The sequence below is a fragment of the Prionailurus viverrinus genome, chromosome B1 (assembly GCF_022837055.1).
Source record: "Prionailurus viverrinus isolate Anna chromosome B1, UM_Priviv_1.0, whole genome shotgun sequence".
In the NCBI taxonomy this organism is placed as follows: Eukaryota; Metazoa; Chordata; class Mammalia; order Carnivora; family Felidae; genus Prionailurus; species Prionailurus viverrinus.
This window is the reverse complement of record NC_062564.1, coordinates 81025592-81050962: the sequence shown is the minus strand read 5'-3', so window position 1 is coordinate 81050962 and position 25371 is coordinate 81025592. Positions and strand designations below refer to the sequence as shown.

The 25371-nt window shown below is 36.2% G+C and overlaps 1 protein-coding gene across 8 annotated transcripts in view; it reads right to left on the bottom strand.

Annotated features, from left to right (window-relative positions):
• SLC10A7 (solute carrier family 10 member 7) overlaps positions 1-25371 on the bottom strand; it is a 254880-nt gene that overhangs the window by 168360 nt on the left and 61149 nt on the right. For 5 of the 8 annotated variants that reach the window (XM_047855992.1, XM_047855994.1, XM_047855997.1 and 2 more), the window contains exon 5: positions 8754-8792. The exons of the other annotated variants lie outside the window; for them this stretch is intronic. In XM_047855992.1, coding sequence (XP_047711948.1) covers positions 8754-8792 — 39 coding nt within the window. The remainder of the gene's footprint in view (positions 1-8753; positions 8793-25371) is intronic. 8 annotated transcript variants of the gene reach the window in all.

The window sequence follows — 25371 nt, the reverse complement described above, 5'->3', positions numbered from 1 at the left end:
GTCCACAAATGTTTCATTAAATAAAACTGATATAAGGTCAAACAGTGACATGAAGTGAATTAGAGCTAAAAAAGCTGATGTCTCTTTTTTTTTTTTATTTCAAACTACAATCTGCCATTTCCAATAACACAGACGATTATTTTTGAGAAGTACTAAATGTTTACTCAAAAACCTGAATCCTCAATGGAATTTAGGTGTCTAGCATTGCTTTCATCATAAAGATCAGTAATCAAACGAAACATTCTTTTTGGTTGGTAGAATCCAAAAGTTGATATAGTACATGCAACCTCAGATGCCCTCCTGCTTCTTTCCATATGTCCCAATTTATTTTGGAATGGCAGTGGGGTCTTGAATCAATGAGGTATATTAATAATGGAAAATTATTAATTTTCCCTCTCCCCTGCCTGCCATGGGATTTGACATTCTCACCTTGAGAATCTATAATACAGACAAAGATAGAAGAAACCTCGTTTGGCTCACCACATTATTATCCCCAGATCCCCCAAATATTAGCTTAATAAATAGAGTAATCAAGTAAGCTTCCGGTGTGGAGGAATGAGAACTATCTACCACATTATCATTACTAATTATGGGTATCTCCTACTAATGGTCATAAACTCAGCAGTTCTGTAGTTGGCTGGATTCACATTAAGGAAATGTAGTCATTTTAACCAACCTAACCACTAGGATCATGTTTCTTAGGAGACCATATCCTGCCCTCCCCCCATTTACATTTATTTATTTTTATCTAACTGGGTATAACAGCAATTATTTTCCAGGATGGTATTTTAAAAATTAATAAAAATAGAAATGAAACTACATGGCATTTGTTAAAGGATAATAAAATAACTTCAGTCAATTGGCTGGTTCTACACCAGTAGATTTCTTTAAATAGTAATGAAATCATTGCTTTAAAAAAAAAAATCCATCATTATTAAAATAAAAAAAAAAAGTTGCCTCAGCCTCCGCCAAAATTAGATTTGTAAGTTGCTGGTCATTCCTATAATTAAATCTATGTCACAAATTTGCAAGAAAAATGGTCACTGTGACTAATGCATTTACTTGCCACACAAGTCCTGTCAGATGACACAGACATAGCTTAAACAGAGTAAGGTTTCTATACATTTTTATTAAGTAACAAAGACCATTTTTAATCACAGCACTTCAAACACTAGTCTGCTTTAGAAACAAACCCAAATGTAGCTACAGCAGGGTTCTCCTTGCTCCAGCATCATAACTTATTTACCCCTGCAAACATGTTTGGCTCACATGCATACCACTCTTCTGGACAAATGTTACATGGGAAAGAACTCTGACAAAGAAACAATAACATGTTCAGGTTGCTAGACTCCCTGGTTAGGACCTTTCTTCTTTTGACCTCCCCAGATGGTTCTAATTCACCTCTGATGAAATGACTAAGAGATGACTTTAGAGAGAACAGTGCTGAGCAAAGTGGAAGTCAAAGCAAGATGACATAAAGGACACATGAGCAAAGAAGTAGTGATGAGACCTTCTCTCTTTTCAAAAACTCTTTTCAATCTTTTAGATTGCAGGAAGAGGCTGTTTTGGGTTTGGGACCAGTACTAATTTTACTTTTTTATCAAAAAGAGGACAGGCTATGAGCTCAGAGACTTATAAAGGCAGTAGTTTAGCTACCAATTAACAATAGTTTTTTTTTCCATTTGATTTAATTTCAGTAACCTATTCATGACAAAATTGTTTTATGTGTTGATGTCAAGTTTCACTTTTTTTAAAATATTTATTTTTGAGAGATAGAGACAGAGCGTGAGCGGGGGAGGGACAGAGAGAGAGGGAGACACAGAATCCAAAGCAGGCTCCAGGCTCTGAGCCATCAGCCAAAGCCCGAGCCCTCGAACCACAAACCCCTAAGATCATGATCCAAGCCCAAGTGGAACGCTTAACCAACTGAGCCATCCAGGTGCCCCAAGTTTTACTTTTTAAAACAGTTAAATTTTAAAAGTGAGTTTTAGATGCCCCAGTCTGGCTCTGTCAGTGGGGTGTGCAACTCTCAATCTTGGAGTTGTGGGTTCGAGCCCCACTTTAGATGTAGAAAGAACTCAAAAAAAAATTTTTAAGTGGGTTTTAACTTAATACAAATAACACGTTGACACGGCAAAGGTCATAAAAAGTGCCTGAAATTTGGAAGACATTGCTTTGAAGGCAGTTCTTGTCTTCCCTCTTTTTAAAATCTTTTATTGTTATTTTCTTCACATATTTGCTTTGGTGTCTAGGAGAGTGCCTTGAATAATGGACTCTGAGTATATGTGTGTTAATTAATTTTATATCCTATCCTTCCTATTTTGTCCCATACTAATAAATAACCCGACTGCATCTTTTTAAAGAATAAGTAGTCTGTTCTCAGCAATTCAGCTTTTATAACATTCATTTGCCCAAAAAGGTGATTCAATGAAATATATAGCATAACGATGGGCTCCATTTTATCAAGGGAGAAACCAGCTTCCCATTGTCTGAACAGAGTTCATAAGGTATTTTAAAACCCAAAATAGGTTATTTTAAATTCTAGTTTTATCAAGTCCTTAGCAGTAAGGAACGAACTTGAAATAACATTCTATAAGGTGGTACTGAAAAGTGTTTAATTGTCTGCTCTGGAATGTAAGCTCAATGAAAATAAAAACCTGTTTTATAAAAAAGTCATGAACTTTTGGGGGAAAACCAAAATCACAACTGAGTAATTTGGGTTGGTCAGGATTTTAAGCAAACAAAGAAAAAAAAAATCAGCATAGTTTCCAGTGTTACACAAAATGAGTATTCCACAAACATAAACAAAACTAAACAAAACTGAAAATTGACATTCTAGATTTAGGCGAAAGGAAAACTAATGTAACAATTGAGTCTTCTCTGGTTACAACCCTTAACCCTCTTCATTAATATTTGAGATTCTTGCTCTGATTTTTAAAAAGTAATCAATGAATAACAAAGTAAATGTGCTTCCTCTCTGACCATGCTAAGTGTGGCTTACTACATTTTTGTGTAAGAAAGGAAGAATAAAACAGGTGGTAAACACATATCCTGAGTTGTTAAAACATGTCATTTGTGTTTGGAATTTCCTTTCTTTAAGCAACTTTAAGAGTATCATTTAACTATTCAAATCTTACTACAAACCTGGGTAGTAATAGCAGACCAGCCAAAGCTGAGAGGGAAGGCAGAACAACAATAGAGTAAGGGAAGGAAAATATATTCTGGCTAGTTTGTTCAGCTTAAGGCAAGGAGTTGCTTTTAACCCCTATTTGTTTTAGAATAGCTTCTGCTCATTCCCGTAACGAGCAGAATTACTTTAAAAGAATTATTTTAAAAGAATTACATAAAATCAACGCATTTCTTTATACTTTAAATGAAGAGATTTAGAAAGTAAATAATAACTCTTACAGATATTTTTTAGACTTGGTGTTATACATTCACAAAGATGATTTAATTTTGCTTATAACTCTTTGCTAATGTTTCAGAATCCTTACATTTATGAATTGCTATGATGTCATATAACACAGTTATTAGAAACTCAATTTGGCATGATCAGCTTTGTCACTCACCAAGGTTTCCTCAGGAATTACCAAACTCCCTCAAGAGTTACCAAAAATAATAAAATAGGCTGAGGAGTCTGAAAGGCAAAAGCTCTACCTTTTCCTGTCAAACTTTAACCTATAATTCTTGAAGTCATGGAACCATTCAATTTAGCCCCCAAACCAAAAATGCCAAAACTCTAACAAATCATGTGATCAGATTTTTTTCAACACAGTGAAATCTTTTTAAACTAAAGAGAGGATTTTTCAATTGCAATTGTTTTAAAAGTTGCCAATATCTATTTTTTAATCTTTCTTTTGATGAGGAAGCAGCACATGAGAGGGTTGAACTTGAAATGCCTGATGTCATACAGAAAAAAATATATATATATGTATATATATATATATATTCTTTTTACAACAATTTAGTTATTCAGAGAGGTGGCTATCAAATTTTATTAAAATCTCATCAACTGAGAAACCTTAAAACAGTTATTATACCCCACAATTATTGTAAACAGAACAATTTAAATGAGAGGAGGAGATAATGACATTAACTTCTTAACTTAAAGCAATCCTCTGTGGCATGATTTTAAAATATGCTCTTAGTCTGAAATTTATGTAAATTGAATTCATCTATCATTGGTTATTACCAGCCTAGCTACATTAGAAAAAAACAAAACACAGTTTTCTGTAACAATTAGTTCTTAAAAACACTGTGTTTTAATTAGACCTGGGACATTATTAAACTAGCTATAAATATGTACAGTATTTTATGTGGTATACCCAGATGTCTAAAAATCAACAAAAATGCCCTCAGAGTTCTTTCTTCAAAAATTCATCTAAAAAAAGGCTTTCATTCAAAGTTTTAATGGAATCTGAAGTAAATGCCCTTTTTAGATTCTATTTACGTAACTACAAAAGAAATGGTCACTTATAACTAGAGAATAATCAGAGAACAATCATTAGAGATAACCAATTCTTCATTTTATGGATGTCCATGGATGGCCATGCCAAAAAAAAAAAAATTCATGGACGAGCTTGGAAAAAACTTAGATCATACAAATATTTTATATAGATTATCCCATTTAATGCTCACCACAACTGTATAGTTTAGGTACTATCTACTCCATTTTATATATAAGGAAGGTTATGTGATTAGGCTAGTAATTCAGTCAAATGAAGATTTAAGCCATTCTGATTCCAGAAACCATAGTACTACCCCTCATCCTAAATTTTAAGAGTAAGTGAATATTTTTCATTTATAAAGAGAATTCCAAAAACACTGTAACAAGTACTATCCTTTACGAATTACAAAATAAGAAACAAGTGTTGGTGAGGATGTGGAGAAACAGGAAAGTTTGTAAACTGTTGGTGGGAATGCAACCTAGTGCAGCCACTGTAAAGAACAGTATGGACTTTCCTCACAAGGTTAAAAATAGAACTACTGTACAATCCAGTAATCACACTACTGGATCACACACTATTCTTTACCCAAAGAATAAAAAAACATTAATTCAAAGAGATACACACACCCCTATGTTTATAGCAGCATCATTTATAATAGCCAAATTATGGAAGCAGCCCAAGTATCCATTGACAGATGAATGGATAAAGAAGAGGTGATAGATCGATCGATCGATCGATCTACAACGGAATATTATTCAGCCATTAAAAAGCATGAAATCCCACCATCTGCAACAACATGGATGGAGCTAGAGATTATTATGCTAAGCGAAATAAGTCGGTCACAGAAAGACAAATACCATATTATTTCATTCATATTTGGAATTGAAGAAACAAAACAAACGAGCAAAGGGAAAAAAAAAGAGAGATAAACCAAGAAACAGATTCTTAATTATAAAGAACAAACTGATGGTTACCAGAGGTGTGGTGGGTGGGGAGATAGGTTAAATAGGTGATGGGGATTAAGGAGAGTACTTGTAATGAGCACCGGGTGATGTACAGAATTGTTGAATCACTATATCGTAAGCCTGAAAATAATACAACACCATAGTGTAGGCCCGAAAATAATATGTAAGTATGTTAACTATACAAGAATTAAAAAAAAAAAAAAACTCGATAAAATTTTTAAGTAAATTAAGTGAAAAATGAAAAAAAAAAAAGAATAACAAACTAAAACATGAAGGTTACAATTCAGAATTTCCTTCCTCTAAGATAAGTCCTTTTCCCAAGCCCAACTCAAACACCAACTTCTCCCTGAAGCCTTCTCATATCATTCAACTGAGATTAATCTTTTCTGACCTCTTGGCAATTGCTGTACACTGCTCACATGAAGAAAGTGCTAGCTCCCTTTTGATACTTATTCTCTTCTTTCTTAGTAACAGAAATCCAATTTTTAGCTCTTAGCAACCTGCCACATGTCCAAACCTCTCCAGTGGCTAAGTAGGATTGCTTGAATAAGTTCTGCAATAAGATATGACTGCAAGTATGATGCTGGAATTCTAGGAATGCAAATTAAACAAAGCAAACTTAGATTTTAGGAGAGCTCTGTGCTTTCCCAGGATAAAGACTTTACTAACCAGGTATCTTTTTTGGCTGGAGCTCCAGCAGCTGTCTTGGACCATGAGGTAAGCTTGAGGAAGGAAAGTGCAGGCTGTGGAGGATGGAGGAGAAAGATAGGTATATCCATCCACAATGAAGCCACCATACAACACTTGGACAGCCTCCTTCCAGATTTTACATAGTAGAAATATAAACCTCTATCCTGTATGCCACAATTATTATTTTTTCTGTTAAATAATCTGAAACTAATTCTAATGGATTTAGTCCAGACTCATACATAGTTCATAATCCAATTTGTTCATAATCCATAGTTCATAATCCATAATTGCAACTACGGGGGGGGAGAAATAGAATTATTATTTCTTGTAACACTGGAACAAAATATCTCCAGTCATAATTTGCATTCTCAAACCCTTTCTGGTAACTTTTAACTTTGAGAAAGAAAGGGGGTAACAGGGGCTCCTGGGTGGCTCAGTCGGTTAAGCAAATGACCCTTGGTTTTGGCTCAGGTCATGATCTCATGATTCGTGAGCTGGAGCCCTGCATCAGGCTCTGCATTGACAGCGTGGAGCCTGCTTGGGATTGTGTCTCCCTTTCTCTCTGCCCCTCCCCTGCTAGCTCTCTATCTCTGTCTCTCAAAAATAAAAAATAAACATTTTTTAAAAAGCGGGTAACAGAGGGGGAAGGAAACATGGAAAAAGGCACTTCTGCCTCTCTGCCATCACTCATGCCAGTTCTCCGTTCTCCTCCTTTCTTCTCTACTAGCTAAATCCTACCATACTTCAAGGACCAACTCAGCAAAATGGCTTCTGTCTGACTTTCAAATTCAGAGTGCCTATGGCCTGTGCCATTTCACAGTCCTACATCATCTAGTAACATCTTTAGTTTGACCTGTTAACTTTTACATTGTATTTCTTTTTCCGTGAGTCATATCCACAACACAGTGGGACCCACATCATGTATCTTGCACCCTCCACAGCTGTTAGAAAACCATCTCTGTGTAGTAGGAGATCACTAAGTACTTTTGATTAGTTGAATTAAAATGAAAAAAGAGGAAAAAGAGCAGAAGACTAATGAGTGAGAATGCACAACTTCTTAGAAGTGCAAGAGTAGAATAAAGATCCTAAAGAGTCCCTAGAACAGGTATTACTTTCCTGGACCTTATCAAATAATCAGGCCTGGGAGAACACATATTCTGATATGTTCACTGTTCATACAATCAGTGCAAAACTCAAACTATACTTAGTGAGCTTGTCCTCCAACTAAGGGATGGTGTATTTAAGTATTTTAGTTACTTAGACAATTGCCTCAAATTTATTTTCTCAATTACTGTAGACGTTTAAAGAGTAAGAGATTCATCTTAGAAGTCATGCTTTGGTAGTGGATGTATATGATTCCAAACTATATAAAAAATCTGGCTTCCAGCAAGATCATATTTTACAGATATTATTTTGTCAATTGTGACAAATAATGAAAAATAATACTTAGATGAAAAAACGATTTAACAAAATACTACTGAGTCTGGAACAAGTAGCTCAAGAGCTCATTTCCATTAAATAGACACTATTAACTCTCTTCTAAAACCCAATAATACGACATCAGAAATAACACTACTACTTCTTTAAAAATAAGGTCTACTCTAAGCATAAATTTTGCAGAAGCTACATCATTTAAAGCTCTAGAACATCGGGACCTTCAAAGCTGTGTAGCACTACATAGAATTAACATCATGTAACAACACGTTTAAAAGCTCCAGCTACATTCAGATGCATACAGTAGTGACATAAAGAGCATTTTAAACAGAAGTAACTGATATTTTGCCTAGACTCGTGAACTATTTTATACCCTGCTGATTTTATTCTCAATTATTTGCAAATCACTGTACTTCATATCTGTTCATGAACTATGGACCTAAAAACACAATATTCTAATTTATTTTCATGAATTTGGCAAAGTTTTAGGGAGGGTATAAATAAAAATAATTAACAGAAAACTCAGTTTCTTTCTCATTCTTTCATAAAACAAACCAAGTCTTTGTTATATCATTATTTAAAAAAGATTGAAAACGCTAAAACAGAATCATCCTTAGAATTCTATTAGCTCCACTTATGAACACTGAACTATTTTCTAACCTTTATACCATTTACAGTTCACATGTCAAAAAAATATTGCATTTTCCTCCAAATTACTCATTAATTATTTCCTCATTTCAAATTTTTTTCACACAGATTTCTCAGAAGTATCCATGACAGTAGCTTCTTTGACAGTGAAATGAACAAAATAAATGACATGTCAACAAGTAAATTAGCATTCCCTTTCTGACCAGCTGGGTCATGTTTCCTTTTCAAAATCCTTAGTCCCATGATACAAAATAATAATAATCTAAAAGACCTCATTAAATGATCAATATATTGACATAACTTCTATAAGGAGATACACAGTGTTTTAATTGATTCTTGAATCCATTAAATGGAATATTAAACCCAAGCCTCCAAATTATAATGTAAGAGAACATTTCCTTTACTTATTAACTAATTTCTTCAGGGTATGGTTAACGGCACATAACAAGATTCAAAAACTTTTATATTTAATCCAACAGTAAAAAAAGTCCCAATTTTCACGAAATCTTTCATATAAACAACATCACAACAAAAGTTATTATAGACAAGTTAAACCATATTTACTTACCAAAAAACTTCCAAAGGCTGAATTAAATATTGCAGCTGCCTATAAAGAAAATAAATAGGGGGAAAAACTCACTGAAAGTAAATAGGAAAAAGAAAAGCAAAGATTATCATTCTCCCATCCCCCACTATTCAAAACCCTAAAACATTGACTCTACAAAGCAAAGTTAGTCACTGCTTACAAAAATTGCCAGTGGCCTGTACTTTACTAAGATAGATGAGCTGCAGCTTAGGAACTCATAAATAATGGGTCTCAAAAGCAAGCAGAAAAGACTTGCCAGGAGATGTTTTGAACCTATATGACACTACCAAAGAATCATCACCAATAGTAAACTGAAATCTTGTTATTGGTTTCGTTAGTTGACCTAAAACAGAGGTTGATATATTTGTTAAAAAATTCTTTTTCATGTTACCGGGCAAAGAAAAACCAGAATTGTAAAGAAACATTAACTACTCTGCATCAGGGAGCATATGTCTTATGAGCTACACCCACCAAGTGAGATCTGTTGTTCCCATACAACACACATTAGAATGTGAACAATGCTGCTAAGACGATGTACCATTAATGCTAAAGGAGAAACAAGCAAGAAAAACTTCCACTTGGTGTTCAAAATTCAAAGAAGAAACATTTGACTTTGCGCTTACCTAAACATCCAGGGATTACATAGTAGATGTGATACAGTTCTTAACTTTAAATCAATCACTATATTCCATGAAGCTACACCTGAATCCTGAAAGCTTCTCACATTACCCAAAAAGGATAAAAACTTGTATAACATCCAATCTGATGGGGAAAAAAGGAGAGAGAAAGAAAAAATAATAAAAGGCAAAAGGAAAGGTAGAGAAAACCTATTGACATCTCCTGTAGATCAAGAGCAGAATTAAATTAATCATCATGGACATTAGCAGCCACGTCGTAGTAAGAAAAGGATGTCAGTTTAGCAAGTTTGAATAAAGTCCAAAGCCAGGCTAAGAGCTGTAGCTGAAAATGCCTTCTGCTCCAGAAGAGGATGCAATGAGACTGCATGGGTAATGAGATCCCTGGCTCCAGAGAGCTTAGCTCTCCTATTCAAGTTCATAATTAATTCAAAGCTTTGATAATTTCATTAGATTTCTTCTTTGCTGGCCCTATCAATAAAAGATGGCACTGGACCAGAGCTCCTCTGTGGCATAAACATAGGCACAGGCACAGACCAAGGAAACCTTTGCTTCCTGACAGGGACAATGGCATATGGTGTTCCGTGTTGTACAGGGAGTAGTGGAAAAAAAAAAAAAAAACTTGGCTAAATAAAACATTACAGATGACAATTGTAAACTATGGCAACATATTTAACCCATCTTCCTGGAATTCCATTATGGATGATTCAGGAGAAACTTGTATGTGTGGAGAAAAATAAGTAAAACTATATAAATAAATGAGTCGTAGTGAGATCAACTGGAAACACTGCCTTCCTTCCTACAAAAGAAATGCACCTTCCCCACAACCACCGTTTATTTCTAGACCCTATTTTGTGCTTAAAATGGATTGATCTCTTTAGTAAAGGAATGAGGTATTCTGCTTTGAGCTTCTCTCTTCCAAATGTGTTTCTTTCCAGTGTTCACCAACCTTATTCAAGGTAACTAATGGTTTTGGCTAGTATTTAAAAACAAGCAAACAAAAAAATCAAAAACAAACAAAAACACATGGATTGTTAGAAGTAAAAAGACTCAGAAGTCAAAGTAAAATAAGTCAACTACTAGTCATCAGATCAAATTACCATTTTCCCACTCCTTCCAATTCTCTTTTTTTAACCCAAACACTAGCAATATATTGTATGTGGATTGGCATTTTATAAAATAATGGCGATGACAGTGACATGCTGTCTTAGGTACCCGAAGATGCTGCAAGCCAACTTCTTAGTTGTTCTTCTGCTGGTGCTGGTGCTGATGCATTTGAACCCACCTATCCTGTCACTTGGTGCTCCCATGCAATGAGCTCTGGCATTCATTTGTGAAACAGCTCATTAAGGTGCTGGGTATCTCAAGAACCATGTGAAATTGGACACTGAACCAAGGATCTTGAGCTCAATAGTGACAAATAATCAACCTAATAGTTGACTTAATTCTACTCTTGCAGCATATAAAGGAATTATGTTTTCCAGAGTCCCAAAGAGTGATAAATATTTAGAGAGTGTTTCACTCATACATAAAAGGCATGTATGTCTTTAGACTTAAGGAGGAATTTCCAGCTCTTCAGCACGATGTACAAGGCCTTCCATGAATAGGTCTCTGTCCATCTTATTTCTTGCCTCCAATTTTATATCCCGACAATATTAAACCACTTGTGATTCCTCAAACTCATTGTGCTGTTTCTTACCACCTTGCTCCCTGGCCTAGAATGCCCTTCCCTCTTCCTCCACCTAGGTAACTCCCACTTATATTAGCAACTCCTTCCAAGCAGCTTTCAATCACCTCTTCCAACACACAAATATCCTCACTTCTAAGTGGACTGAGTGTCTCCACACCTGCTGCCACAACATCCTGAGCATGCCTCTGCCATGGCTATTGTTACACTATTGAAATAACCTATCTATTTACATGCCTCCTGGCCTTCCTAGAAACTAGAGTCTTCTGAGGAAGGAATCTGATGAAGCTCATCTTAAGCACCTACATGTTTATCTGCTGAATTGCTGAAATAAGTAAGATTTCCAGAAATGTCTAAAGTCTACCTCTTCTGCTAAGTTTTTCTATATGTTTGGCAGAATACAAGGATTGGCAGAAGACTGGATCTGACACCTGGCTCCAAGCCAAGCAAAAGCAGTGACAGATCAAGACTTCAGTCTCAACCCAATACAAGCATCTCTTTCACAATATCTTGTTTTATTTCCTTTAGCCTCCCTATTATGATCCAGTTATATACAGTTACATAAATATGCTTAAATAAACAATGTTTTAAAATTTACTACTGCTATGTAACAATAGAGTTAGTGAAATAAAATCTAGAATTACCAAGGAATACTCTGCAGCCATCACACTTCAACAAAGCAGGAAAGAATATCCAATGGGAAAAAGACAGTCTCTTCAGCAAATGGTGTTGGGAAACTGGACATTGACATGTACTTTCTTACACCATATGCAAAAAATAAAGTCAAAATGGATGAAAGACCTAAATGTAAGACAGGAAACCATCAGAATCCTAGAGGAAACAACAGGCCACAACCTCGTTGACCTCAGCTGCAGAAACTTCTTACTAGACATGTCTAAAGGCAAGGGAGACAAAAGCAAAAATGAACTACTGGGACCTCATCAAAATAAAAAGCTTCTGCACAGTGAAGGAAACAATCAGCAAAACTAAAAGGCAACAGACGGAATGGGAGAAGATATTTGCAAATGACATCAGATAAAGGGTTAGTATCGAAAACCTGTAAAGAACATATTAAAATCAACACCCAAAAACCAAATAATCCAGTGAAGAAATTGAACAGACATGGATAGACATTTTTCCAAAGAAGACATCCAGATGGCTAATAGACACATGAAAAGATGCTCAACATCATACATCACCAGGGAAATACAAATCAAAACCACAATGAGATATTACCTCACACCTGTCAGAATGGCAAAATTAACAACTCAGGAAACAACAGATGTTGGCGAAGATGCGGAGAAAGGGGAACTCTTTTGCACTATTGGTGGGAATGCAAAGTGGGGCAGCCACTCTGGAGAACACTATGGAGATTCCTCAAAAAATTAAAAATAGTACTACCCTATGACCCAGCAATTGCACTACAAGGTATTTACTCAAAGGATACAAAAATGCTGATTCAAAGGGGCACATGCACCCTAATGTTTATAGCAGCACTATCAACAATAGCCAAAGTATGGAAAGAGCCCAAATGTCCATCGACTGATGAATGGATAAAGAAGATGTGGTATATATACAAGGGAATATTACTCGGCAATCAAAAAGAATGAAAGCTTGCCATTTGCAACACGGATGGAGCTAGAGTGTATTATGCTAAGTGAAATAAGTCAGTCAGAGAAAGACAAATATCATATGATTTCACTCATATGTGGAATAAGAAACAAAACAGATGAACCTAGGGGAAGGGAAGGAAAAATAAGATAAAAACAGAGAGGGAAGAAAACCAGATGAGAACTTTAAATACAGAGAACAAACTGAGGGTTGCTGGAGGGGTGCTGGCTGGGGAGATGAGCTACATGGGTGATGGGCATTGAGGAGGGCACTTGCTGGGATGAGCACTGGGTGTTATATGTAAGTGATGAATCACTAAATTCTACTCCTGAAACCATTATTACACTATATGTTAACTTCTTTAAATTCAAAAAAAAAAAAAAAAAAAAGATGATCTGCATATACCAATATGAAAGCTGGCTAAGATATTTAAAGTGAAAAAGCGAGCTTCAAAATTATGTATAATTCTTTTAACTTTTTTCCCCCCATACCATCAAGCAATTCTCTGACACCAGTTAGGTGCCCTACAATTCAACTCAAATCTGCTACTTTCTACCTTAAGCTAGTGTCAGATCCCACAGGTTAAGGATTCAGTCCCACAAGACCGTTCCCATTTCAGATGTTAATCACAAAGGCCAGGTTGTCACCTGTGCTTCTGACGCACTGGCTATATATAAATTGGAGGTTCCCACACCGTATCCTCGAGTTTGATTAATTTGCTAGAGCAGCTCGCAGAACTCAGGAAACGGTTCTATTCACTCCATTGCCACTTTATTATGAAAGGCTATACAGGAACAGACAGATGAGAGAGGTGCACAGAGCAAGGTATGGGGAAAGGGCACAGGGCTTCCCAGCTCTCTCCAGGTGTGACACACTCTCAGCACCTCCACATGTTCACCAACACGGAAGCTCTCCGAACCAGTCCTTTGGGGTTTTACGGAGGCTCCATTAAAGACGTATGATTGATTAAATCATTGGCAGTTGCTGATTGAACTCTATCTCCGGCCCCTTTCTCCTCCCTAGAGGTGTGGAAGCAGAACCAAAAATTCCAATCCTTTAATCAGCTGTTTGGTTCCCCTGGCAACAAGCCTGATCCTTAGGTGAGCTGGGGGCTTTCCAAAAGTTACCTCATTAACGTAACAAAAGACTCTTAGGCTATGATTCCTCTCTCCTACCTTCTAGAAGCCATACCTGAAAGGATTCACTGATTTTTAAATATAGCATTTCATTTGTTATTATTGTTTTTGCTAGAAACGACTTAAATACCCATTTCCTGTCTATAATGCTCTATTACAACAAGAATTTTACCTAACTGGTACAAGATCATGTCCTCAGTGCCTAGAACAGCACCTGGCTTATAGCAGACCCTCAATAAATATTACTGAATCAAATGATGAATGAATGAATGAATGAATGAATACGTATGCGAACTGAATGCCCTGTACAGTAATGTTTTCATTTTTTTTTTAATTTTTTTTTTCAACGTTTATTTATTTTTGGGACAGAGAGAGACAGAGCATGAACGGGGGAGGGGCAGAGAGAGAGGGAGACACAGAATCGGAAACAGGCTCCAGGCTCTGAGCCATCAGCCCAGAGCCCGACGCGGGGCTCGAACTCACGGACCGCGAGATCGTGACCTGGCTGAAGTCGGACGCTTAACCGACTGCGCCACCCAGGCGCCCCTTTCTCTTTTTTTTTTTTTTTAATTTTTTTTTTTTAGTAATGTTTTCATTTTTAACTCATGAGTCCTATCTGTAAAGTGTATACCTTGGTGCAATTACTTTGATGGATAATTAAAACAAGACTAGCTGGAAAAAAGTTCATATAAGTGTTTTTTTAATACTGAGTAGACTTTCTTTATATCACATATTTTTTGATACTATATTGCTTTTAGTATCTGCCCAATTTTACCTAAGATCTGTTATTTTATATGTTGTATAACATGTCTTTTTTAAAAAAAATTTTCAATGTTTATTTATTTTTGACAGAGCATGGGCAGGGGAGGGGCAGAGAGAGGGGGAGACACAGAATCGGAAGCAGGCTCCAGGCTCTGAGCTGTCAGCACAGAGCCCGACGCGGGGCTCAAACTCACAGACCGCAAGATCATGACCTGAGCCGAAGTCGGACGCTCAACCGACGGAGCCACCCAGGCGCCCCAATATAACATGTCTGTATTAAATTATTTTGGTAAATTGAGTAAGTTCAAGAACAAATTAATTTCCTTATAACCTACTTGAAATAAAAAGGTAATTAAAAAAAAACTGAAAATAATGGGGACAGAGAGTCCTCTAACTCATAAAAGCAAACTCTGCCACAGCCGAATGCCTTTAAATGTTATGAAGTTCTACCTTACAGTAAGCCTGAAACCTTTACCATCTGTTATGGCTGTGCCCTGACAGTGTCCCATGCTCTGGAGTTACACAAATATGTAGTCTTTTTTTTTTTTTTTTTAATGATTGCACTTCAGATATATGAACACTGCTGAGTCCTACCCAAGTCTTCCCCAAGTCTCCTCTTATGACGCTATATCTAAAATTTTCATAATGCTGGTCCAACAGCCCTCTTTTTCCTTCCATCATCAATCCACTAAGTAAAGAAATGAAATCCATTGTTCGCATTGGGTGTTAATGATCTATTGCAAGTTAATTTCTGAAACTTCCGGTTTCCACTGTTGTATACCCTGATTCCCCAGTCAACATAATCAGAAATGTTTATCAAAATGTTAAAATGGGACACTTATGGTTGTCTCAGAATTTCCAATAATGCACCAAACTAAAGAGAATATGTGGCAAGCACTGCGCTATTTCTACAGTAAAGATACCAGACATCAACATATAGTACCCACAAAAAGACATGAAAACCAGGCCAGGGACCATTTCACATGCAGGCTGCATAAAAAAAAAGACTAGGAATTCTAGAAGAGATTGATAAAAAGGAAATCTCCAGGAGTAAGAGGGTATTTGGACTTCTCCTTTAGAGGAGAAAGCCGACCTGCGGCCCACGCAGGATGTTTAGAGGGGAGAAAGCAGGCACCAGCAGAGGGCACTGTGTGAGAGTTCTCGGAACCTCATGGTTAATTCCCTAGAACTGGGGAGGAGAATAAGGCTGTGTAATGAGCAGGAAACAGGCACTTGCTTCCAGAATAGAAACAGCAAAGTTGGGGAGGCTGCCTAGAACACACCACAGTGGTGGGACAGAGAGAGAGTAAGCAACTGGACAAGGTGTACTTCAACTCTGTGATGGGATCAGGTTCTGTCAATTCCATATGGGCCAAATACATGCCTCAGAGGACTGCCATCAAATGTTAACTCTTTTTGAGAAAAGCAGAACAGCAGGCTTCAAGGGTGAGGAGTCCCTGGCAATAAGGGGCTGAGGGGATATGTTCTGAAGCAGGAGCTGGAGGTACACTCTGAAGAACTCCCTCCCTTAACCTGTCCAGGAAAAGACATAGCTTGTGGGTATCCACCATGACACAGGGCACTAAGGGCTGGGTAACATCAGCACCAGTAAAGTAAGACTGTCCCCCACACTGTAATGCATTTGTTCTATTCACCCTGACCCTAAAGAAGCCGGAAGTAGGGAGGGTGAGAAGGTAAAAAAAAAAAAAGGTAACAGACCATGCTCTCTTCTCTACTGGTCCTGCCTCTCCTATTTTTATATTTTTACCATATATGTATGCATTCATTAAGGAAAAAAGTGCAATGCTTTTTGTTTTTAAAACACAGGTTAGGCCTAAATTGGGAAAGAAGGGAGTATGGAGTTTTAAGCTAGACTGCCCTAAATTAAATACTAACATGTAAATGGTAATTACTACACATATGACTATTTTTGCAACTAAAAGTGACCAGAAAACCATGAGATCTGCCAGGGATGCTGTCAAAGGAGAGAGGAGGGGTGGGGAATAGGAGTATGTAAGATGGCATTTCACATACACAATCCTTAAATTCCCACCACTCAATACGGAGATTAAAATAACAACACAACGGGGCGCCTGGGTGGCGAAGTCGGGTAAGCGTCCGACTTCAGCCAGGTCACGATCTCGCGGTCCGGGAGTTCGAGCCCCGCGTCAGGCTCTGGGCTGATGGCTCAGAGCCTGGAGCCTGTTTCCCATTCTGTGTCTCCCTCTCTCTCTGCCCCTCCCCCGTTCATGCTCTGTCTCTCCCTGTCCCAAAAATAAATAAACGTTGAAAAAAAAAAATTTATAAAATAACAACACAACATCTTCAATGTAAAGTTGAGCTAAAAGAAAACAAGAAAAGTCAGGTAGTAGACACATGGAAGCTGGGCAAAAGCAGAGTGGTAAAGCAGGCGAGGCGATGATGCACGCTCTCGGACGACAGGCCTGTGTCCTGGGCCCTGGGCCCTGGAAGCAACAAGTAGCACAGCTTCTACCTGCAGAAGGTGATAAGTGGAGCAGAGGCACCTGTAGCAAGCAGACAGACAGAACCTTGGAAGGACTGCCCCACTACCACAAGGGCACCTTGACAACTCTACTTACAAAATCAAGAAAATAACACAAGGCCTGCTGTGTCCACGGTGTGCACAGAACTGCACTGCCCCTACCATCTGATTCAAGAATCCCAAACTAAAGACTAATTCAAGAAAGCAAAAGACGGGGGGCACTTGAGCGGTTCAGTCAGTTGAGCGTCCAACTTCAGCTCAGGTCATGATCTCATAGTTCGTGGGTTTGAGCCCCACTTCGGGCTCTCTGCTGTTGGCACAGAACCTACTTCGGATCCTCTGTCCCCCTCTCTCTCTGCCCTGCCTCCACTCATTCTCTCCATCTCTCTCTCTCTTACTCAAAAATGAATAAACATTTATCAAAAAAAGAAAGAAAGAAAGAAAAGAAAACAAAAGACAAAATCAATCAAAGACCAGTAGAACCCCTAAGGCCTTATAAGAAGCAAACGCAAAACTTCTCTTTGGGGTCACTTCAACAATCCAGAACACAGTGGATTCCCACTTGAAACAACCCCTACTGAACAGAAGTTTAAAATACAAAATTACAAATGTGAGAAAGCTGAACATGACAACAGCACCATTACAAAGCAGCTAGGAAAGGAGGAGAAACAGTATTTCATAATATACTAAGAAAATACTACATGAATTAAACGCTTAGAGCTGGAAAGCAATACTTGAAAACATCTAGCAAAACATGAAATTATCTTTATGCCTTCAAAAAAGGAAACAATTGTGTGTGTGTGTGTGTGTGTGTGTGTGTGTGTGTGTGTGTGTGTTTAATAAGACACAAAAAGTACACATGAGAAAGGAAAAGCTAGGGTTGCCATGCAACAAAGTTCTGGACAATGAGATATAAATTGATACATCCATGCTTCATGGTGGGGGTTAGGGAGGTTAGTTTCTGGCCTGTCCTTCTTCCTTCTTCCTGCCTAGAGCAGTGAAAGCTGGCATCCAGAAGAGAAAGACCAATAGCAGTGCAGAGACGGCCACTCTAATGTCATCGAGCCACAGAACAAATGCCAGCAACCCCCACCTCCAGGCATCTTAATATATGAGAAAATAAGTCTCTGCTTGTTTAAGCTACTTGTAGTCTGATTTTCCATTACGTGAAGTCTAACTGATACAATAATGTTCCTAAATAAGGCAGAAAATAATAAAGGACTAATCGGGCAGGTTAGATAAATCAAAAATGCTTCCTCTAAGATATAAGTTTGAGTAGGCATATTCAGTTTTATTTAGCATAATGTCTTATTCCCATCGCATATAGCACAGCACATTATTGGGGGAAAAAAAGAAAAAGAAAGCAAGAAAAGGAAAAGAAATTTCACTACCAGTGATGAATCAAAGCTGTATTGTCCTGCCCTGGAAAAGTTCCTCAATTATGTGAATTTATATCACTCCAAGCTCTGATTCACAAGAATATAGTATTTTTAATGTATAGTATTTTTAATATTTTAATTTTTACTTAAATTTAAATTTTTATTTAATATTTATTTCCTTTCCAAGCACAGGTTCAGTTGAAAAAACATAAAGACATCAAATATTGAGTTCCAATCCTTGGTCTTTTATTAAACACAGAAACACAAAATATTTTCTTTTTACTTGTATTTTGCAAAGTGCTATAGAAGTGCTAAAAAGAAGAAGAAGAAGAAGAAGAAGAAGAAGAAGAAGAAAGGAAGGAAAAACAAAAGAAAGAAAGAAAGAAAGAAAGAAAGAAAGAAAGAAAAGAAAGAAAGAAAGAAAAGAAAGAAAGAAAGAAAGAAAGAAAAGAAAAGAAAAGAAAAGAAAAGAAAAGAAAAGAAAAGAAAAGAAAAGAAAAGAAAAGAGAAAGAATTAGGAAAAGTTTATCCCATTCGCTTTAAAAGCCAATTGTATTTGGCTTTCTGCGAAGCACCTTAGTTGCTAGGGCTAACTACTTAATTACCACTATTTTCACTGTATATATCTTACAACAAGTAAAACTGAGTTATACATTTCTATATTACACTTAAGTATTATTGAACCATACCACGGAAAACTAAATATCTGGGACATCAATTAAAATATGAATTTATACACCATGCTCAACATTAAAGGGACATCTTCATTTTATTCCATTATTTATGTTACTGCACTAAATGAAGACTATAGAACTACTACAAGGCATTCACCAATTTAAAGAAAGATTACTTTTAGAACATGTACCATTAAAATTCACCATCTTAACAACCATTTTAATTCTTTGTTTCAAAAACATTGCTGGAATGAACAGAAGTTCATATAAATGCAGGTTGCTAGTAAATGCATCCAGCTGCTTTTCTCAGAGTAAGCTACATTTCTTGCCTGCTTCTACAGGTTCATTTCTTGCTACCAATGGAAAAAAAAATTATTTAATATCCTTAATCTTGAGGTGAATGGGGGGGTGGCTATTCTTGTTTGTAACTATTCATCTCAATTCAGGCAAGGAAAAAATATATTCAAGTTCCTGTTTCTGGGTGCTAAATTGAATCAGGTGTCCTCTCCTCTTAAGAAAATTAAGTTGCTTTTGTGCAAGAGTGTTTTAATGAGAACAGAGCCCGCCGACAGTGATAAATGGGAATGACACCAGAGAGAGCATGTAAGCAGGACAATATGTGCATGTTACAGTCTTACAGCCTATTTTTCACTGACTATTCTGAATGACTTCGCTGTTTCTTAAGGGGCCTATTAATCTCAAATTTAGTTATTACACAACGTTTATTTGAACATATATTCTGCCGATGATGACAGTTAATAAAGGAAATCTTTCACAAGCTGTATTTTTACATATTGTTCCAACTACAGCTCCCAGTCATTTGATGGTATTGATGGAATAACCTACATTGTGCTGAGGCTTTAAAAAAAAAGGCACATATATTCAGATTCCTTTCTAAGCACATGGGGACTCTTAAATAACCGTTAAAATGCATACAAAAAAAATCCTTCTACAAAATGGTAAAAGTAAAACGATACCTTAACTGCTCAACAAAAAATATTTAATATGAAAACTGACCCTTCTAGGAAAAACCAGACACCTTTTAACACTTCTAAAGCTTGGGTGCATAATACGCAATAGTTCTTGCATAGCAACCTAACATTTTCACAATATGCATGGAATAGAGGAGGGAAGACAAAATCAATTTTCTTGAGGTGCAAAAAGAATCAAGTAACATAGCTACTTTGATTCTCTTCTTGGTATGCTTTTTTGATAAAATGCCACATACTTAAAATAGTGGTGATCCTGTATTTCTTATTTTCGGTAGGATACTTAAAGGCTAATGAGTATTACTTTAACATTTTCCTAAAAATATATTTATTAGCTCAAATAACTTCACCAGTTCAGACTGTGATGATTGCTCCAGGAGAAATTTGTTACTTTAAGTATAGCTGCTTCATAATAACACCTAATTATATTAGTAGGAAATATTTATGCCAGTTCAAGATTTTTAAACCAGCCTCATAATTGAGATGAATATATACTTAATCAAACACTTGCAATTTCATCCTCCTGAAATCTCAGTCTTTGAAGGTATTCAATTTCAATGAAGTCAGAATTTTCAACTGGTAAGGGCCCTTAGATACTATGAAAATCCCTTTAGAAACGAAGAAATAGAACTCTAGAGAAATAAAAGGATCCTTCCCAAGGTCATATTGGCTAGTGGCAAAGCCAGACTAGAACTCATCCCCAGACATTCCCTGTACCCTATTACACTCAATGCTGTCTATTTCACATATTTTTTAACAGATATTTATAAATATGTAATATAAAAGGGCATATACCCAAACACTAACAGTGGTTATGCTGTGGTAATAGGATTATGGACTTTTTCGTGCTTTGTGATTTTCCTTAATTTTCAAGATTTTTTCACTGATTATATATTTATTAGAAAAAAGCATACAATAAATGTAATATTACAACAAACATTTTCGAGGTTCTCTCTTTAATCTTTAGGCAAACCTTAATGCTATGTACATATTAGGTGCTCAATGTCTGACTAAAAATTGAATGAAATTGAGGAGAATACCAAGAAAAAACCACCTAGACTTACTTGCTATATTAACACAGAATGCTTAGGAGCAAACTGTGTATATAATTCAGATTACCAACTATTAAATTGAAAATATATATTATTTATTTAATAATAGCTTATTAAGCACCTGTAAATTTCTAAGAAAAAGCTGAATAAAACTGACTTAAAATATTCTGTACTACTTGACATTATATCTTTTTTAAAATTCCAATTTCTCAATATCCCTGAAGTTTAATTGTTCTTATCTTTTGGGTTTCCTATGTCCTGCTAAAAAGGAATAAAATAAATGCTCCTTTAATTATTCATTTATTCAACACAAATTTATTAATTTATTACTCTAAGCACTAATAATTCAAAAATAAATGCCACAGTATCTGCTCACAGTATTGGGCTAGACATCATAATGGCTATAATACAATAAGATCAATGGGATCACAGATATGGCAGCACAGAAATTAACTACTAAAATTTCCTTTAAAGTGGACTTTTTCAATACCTCCTAGTGATGGACAAGAAGCACTTTTCTGATCAATTAATGGAAGCCCTATTTAATGCCAACCCACGAACTAAGCTCTCAGCACACCAACAGAGAAATTGGCCAAGAATTCCCTTAACACTTTGTTTAGAAGGGCATCCACAAAACGTAAGTGACAAGCTACGTCGAATCGTCTAATGTTTCTTACAAATTTTAGACTCTAGCTACCTACCTCTGTTATTTCTGCTCTTTTCCATCCATTAGGTCTGGGAATCACAGAGCTTCTTAAGAGGGCAATGGATCAATCCCTCAGCAATAACTCTCTCATCAGCTTTTCATTAGCAATAAAACAGCTTTCCTACCATCTTCTGGGAAATAACTTACCATAGATTCACAGAACTGAAATGGACTTTTGCAGATCATCTAGTCAAGGCATTTTTCAAAAGTAGTCCTCAAAAAGGACTATACTGAAATCACGAACAATAGGAACCTCCCTATCCTATTCTTCATGTCTTTAGGATCAGAGATTGCATAATCTTTTTTAAAATTCCAGATTTACAATCTATATTTTTCACTATTAATCTACGTTTTTCACTATCAAGTCCTCTCTTTTTCTGAATTAACTTTTCATTTGAGATCATCTTTTTATGTTAGGTCTCCTGAGAAGATTAAAAAAGAGCTGTGTTATTTCTGTTACAAGTAGTATGCTGGTAAATGTTTAGTAACTGGCTCTCAAGATGAGGGGAGGAACATTAGTTTGCAATATTGGCTGATTTTTATGCTGTAAATATTCCCACCATGGCCAATTTAAGTTACAAACATGATGTCACTGAACACCAAGATAGGAAGGGATGGCATAATCCCCAAGGTATAAGAAATGAGAAAAAAATGGGCAAATTAAACACAAAATAAGTACAGGAAGGAAATTAAGTAAAGACATGAGCAGATGAATGAAATCAAAACCATAAAGGCAACAGAATTCAATGGAATCAAAAGCTGGTTCTTTGGGGGAAAAGATCAATAAAACTGATAAAGCCTTAGAACAGGGTCTGGAAAACTTTCTGTAAAGGGCCACTGTTTAATTTCAACCCAACTGGTCTAACACCATCTGAATATTCTGCAGTACAGTTCTGATGCTACCTCCCTGGAGTTAGCACAGACCCCACAAGCTCAAAGCTCAGTCCTCCACAAGACTGCCCTCACTTCAGCAGGCAGGTGCACTGCAGGAGTCCCAGGCCACCAGCACTTCAGACCAAGTGGCTATAGATTCAGGGGTTCCTATGACCCTGGTTGGTTCAATAATTCAATAAAACAGCTCACTGAACTCACTGAAAGTGCTATAGTTAAGATTACACTTTGATTATAAGCAATACACAAAGAAGGGGGTCTGAGGACTTCTGTGCCCTGTCCCCATGGAGTCAGAGTGAGTCATTCTCCCGGCACATCAACATGTTCACCAACCAGGAAGCATCAGTGAGCTTCAGAGTCCATAGTTTTTAATTGGTGTTTCCTTATATGAGCACAATTGATTAAATCATTGGCAATTCAATCTCCAGCTCCCTCTCCTTCCCCAGAGGTGGAGTGACTGGAATTTCTAACCCTCTAGTTACCAGTTTGATCTTTTTGACCAGCCCACATCCTAAAGTTACCTAGGAGCCCATCTAGAGTCTCTTAATTAGCATAATTAGCATGAGAAGAACATTCCAATCACTCAGGAAATGCCAAGGGTTTTTGAAGCTCTGTGTCCAAAAGCTGGGACAAAGATACATATTGTTATTACGCCACAGCAACATAATAAATATTTTAGGTTTTATAGCCCATATGATCACAAATTCTTAATTCTGCTGTTATAGCACAAAAGCAGCCATAGATAATGTATAAGTGACTGAGCGTGGTTGTGTCCCAATAAAACTTTATGGATACTAAAATTTGATTTTCATGTGTCATGAAATTTTATTTTTTTTCTACCTGTTAAAAAATGTACAAACCATTCTTAATTCATTTACTACACAAAAACATGCAGCAAGATGGTTCAGCCTGCAAGTCATGGTTTGTCCTTTCTGCACTACGAGAAAAAAAGGAGGTAGAAATGACCAATATCAGGAAAGAAGCGACATACTGAGATCCTTCAGATATTTAAAGGATGAGAATATTGTGAACATATTACTTGATTTCAACACTTAATATAAAGCTGCACTAATCAACAGTGTGGTACTAGCTTAAGGACAGATATATAAATCAATGAAACAGAATAGAAAGTCCAGAAACAGATCTATATAGATATGACAAATGGATTTTTGAAATGGGTGCACAGTAATTTAATGGGAGTGAATAATCTTTTCAGTAAGTGGTAAGTGACATCTCTAAGCAAAAGACAAAACAAAACAAAATTTTAATCCTTACCTCACACCATACATAAAACATAAGTTGGAATGGATCATAGAGCTACATGTAGAAGCTAAATCTATAAAACTTCTAGAAAAGAACATAGAGAAAATCTTTGTAACTTTGGTTTAGGACAGCATTTCTCAGGTAGGATACAAAAATGGTAACTTTAAAATTTTTACATGATAAATCGGGCTTCATCATAATTTAAGACTTCTTTCCTTCAAAGACATTGTTAAGAAAATGAATAGCAAGCCATAAATTGGGAGAATATCTTTCCAAAAAATATATCTGATAAAGAACCTGTACATAGAAGACATTTTTAAAAAATTCTTGCAACTAAATAAGAAGACAATCCAATAAAAAAGTGGGCAAAAGATTTGAACAGACACTTCACTAAAGAAGAGCTATGGATGGCAAATCAACAAAAAGATGCTCAACATCATTAGTTATTAGAGAAGTGTAAACTAAAATCATAATAAGATACCACTATAGACCTGCTAGAAGTGCTAAAACCTTTTTTAAAACCTGATAGCTCAGTGCTAATGAGGATGTGAACCAAATGCAACTCTCATTTATTGCTGGATGGATTGAAAATGGTATAGCCACTGGGGAAAACAGTTTAGCAGTTTCTTTTAAAGTTACACCTACACTTACATATGATCCAGCCCTATCAAATACTGGGTATTTACCCAAAAGACAGATATTGATATGTTCATACAACAACTTGTACTCAAATGTTCAGAGCAGCTTTATTTGTAGTAGCCCCAAACTGGAAACTACCTAAATGTCCACCAAATGGTAAATGGATAAACACATCATGGTACATCCATGCGATGGAATACTACTCAGTAATAAAATGTAATGAACTAATGATACAGGCAACAACACAGATGAATCTCAAAAGCATTACACTAAATAAATGCAGCCAGATACAAAAAACTACATACAGTATGATTCCATTAATATCATACTCTGGAAAAGGCAAAACTACACAGACAGAATTCAGATCACTGGCTATCAGGAACTGCAGGTAGGAAAAGGGAAAAGAGGCACAAAAGAATTTTTTGGCATGATACGAATGTTCTACATGACTTTGTATATATTCTAAAACAAATCATACTACATACTTTAAAAGAGCAAATATTACTGTCTGTGAATTATATATCCATAAACCTGACTTTTTAAATCCATAAGAATTTTAAAAGTAAAAAAAAATAGTAGAAAAATACAACAATATGATATTATGAGTTAACTTTTTCATCTTTACTCAGTTTTAAGATTTACACAGAAAATTTCAAAAAACACATAGTAAGTC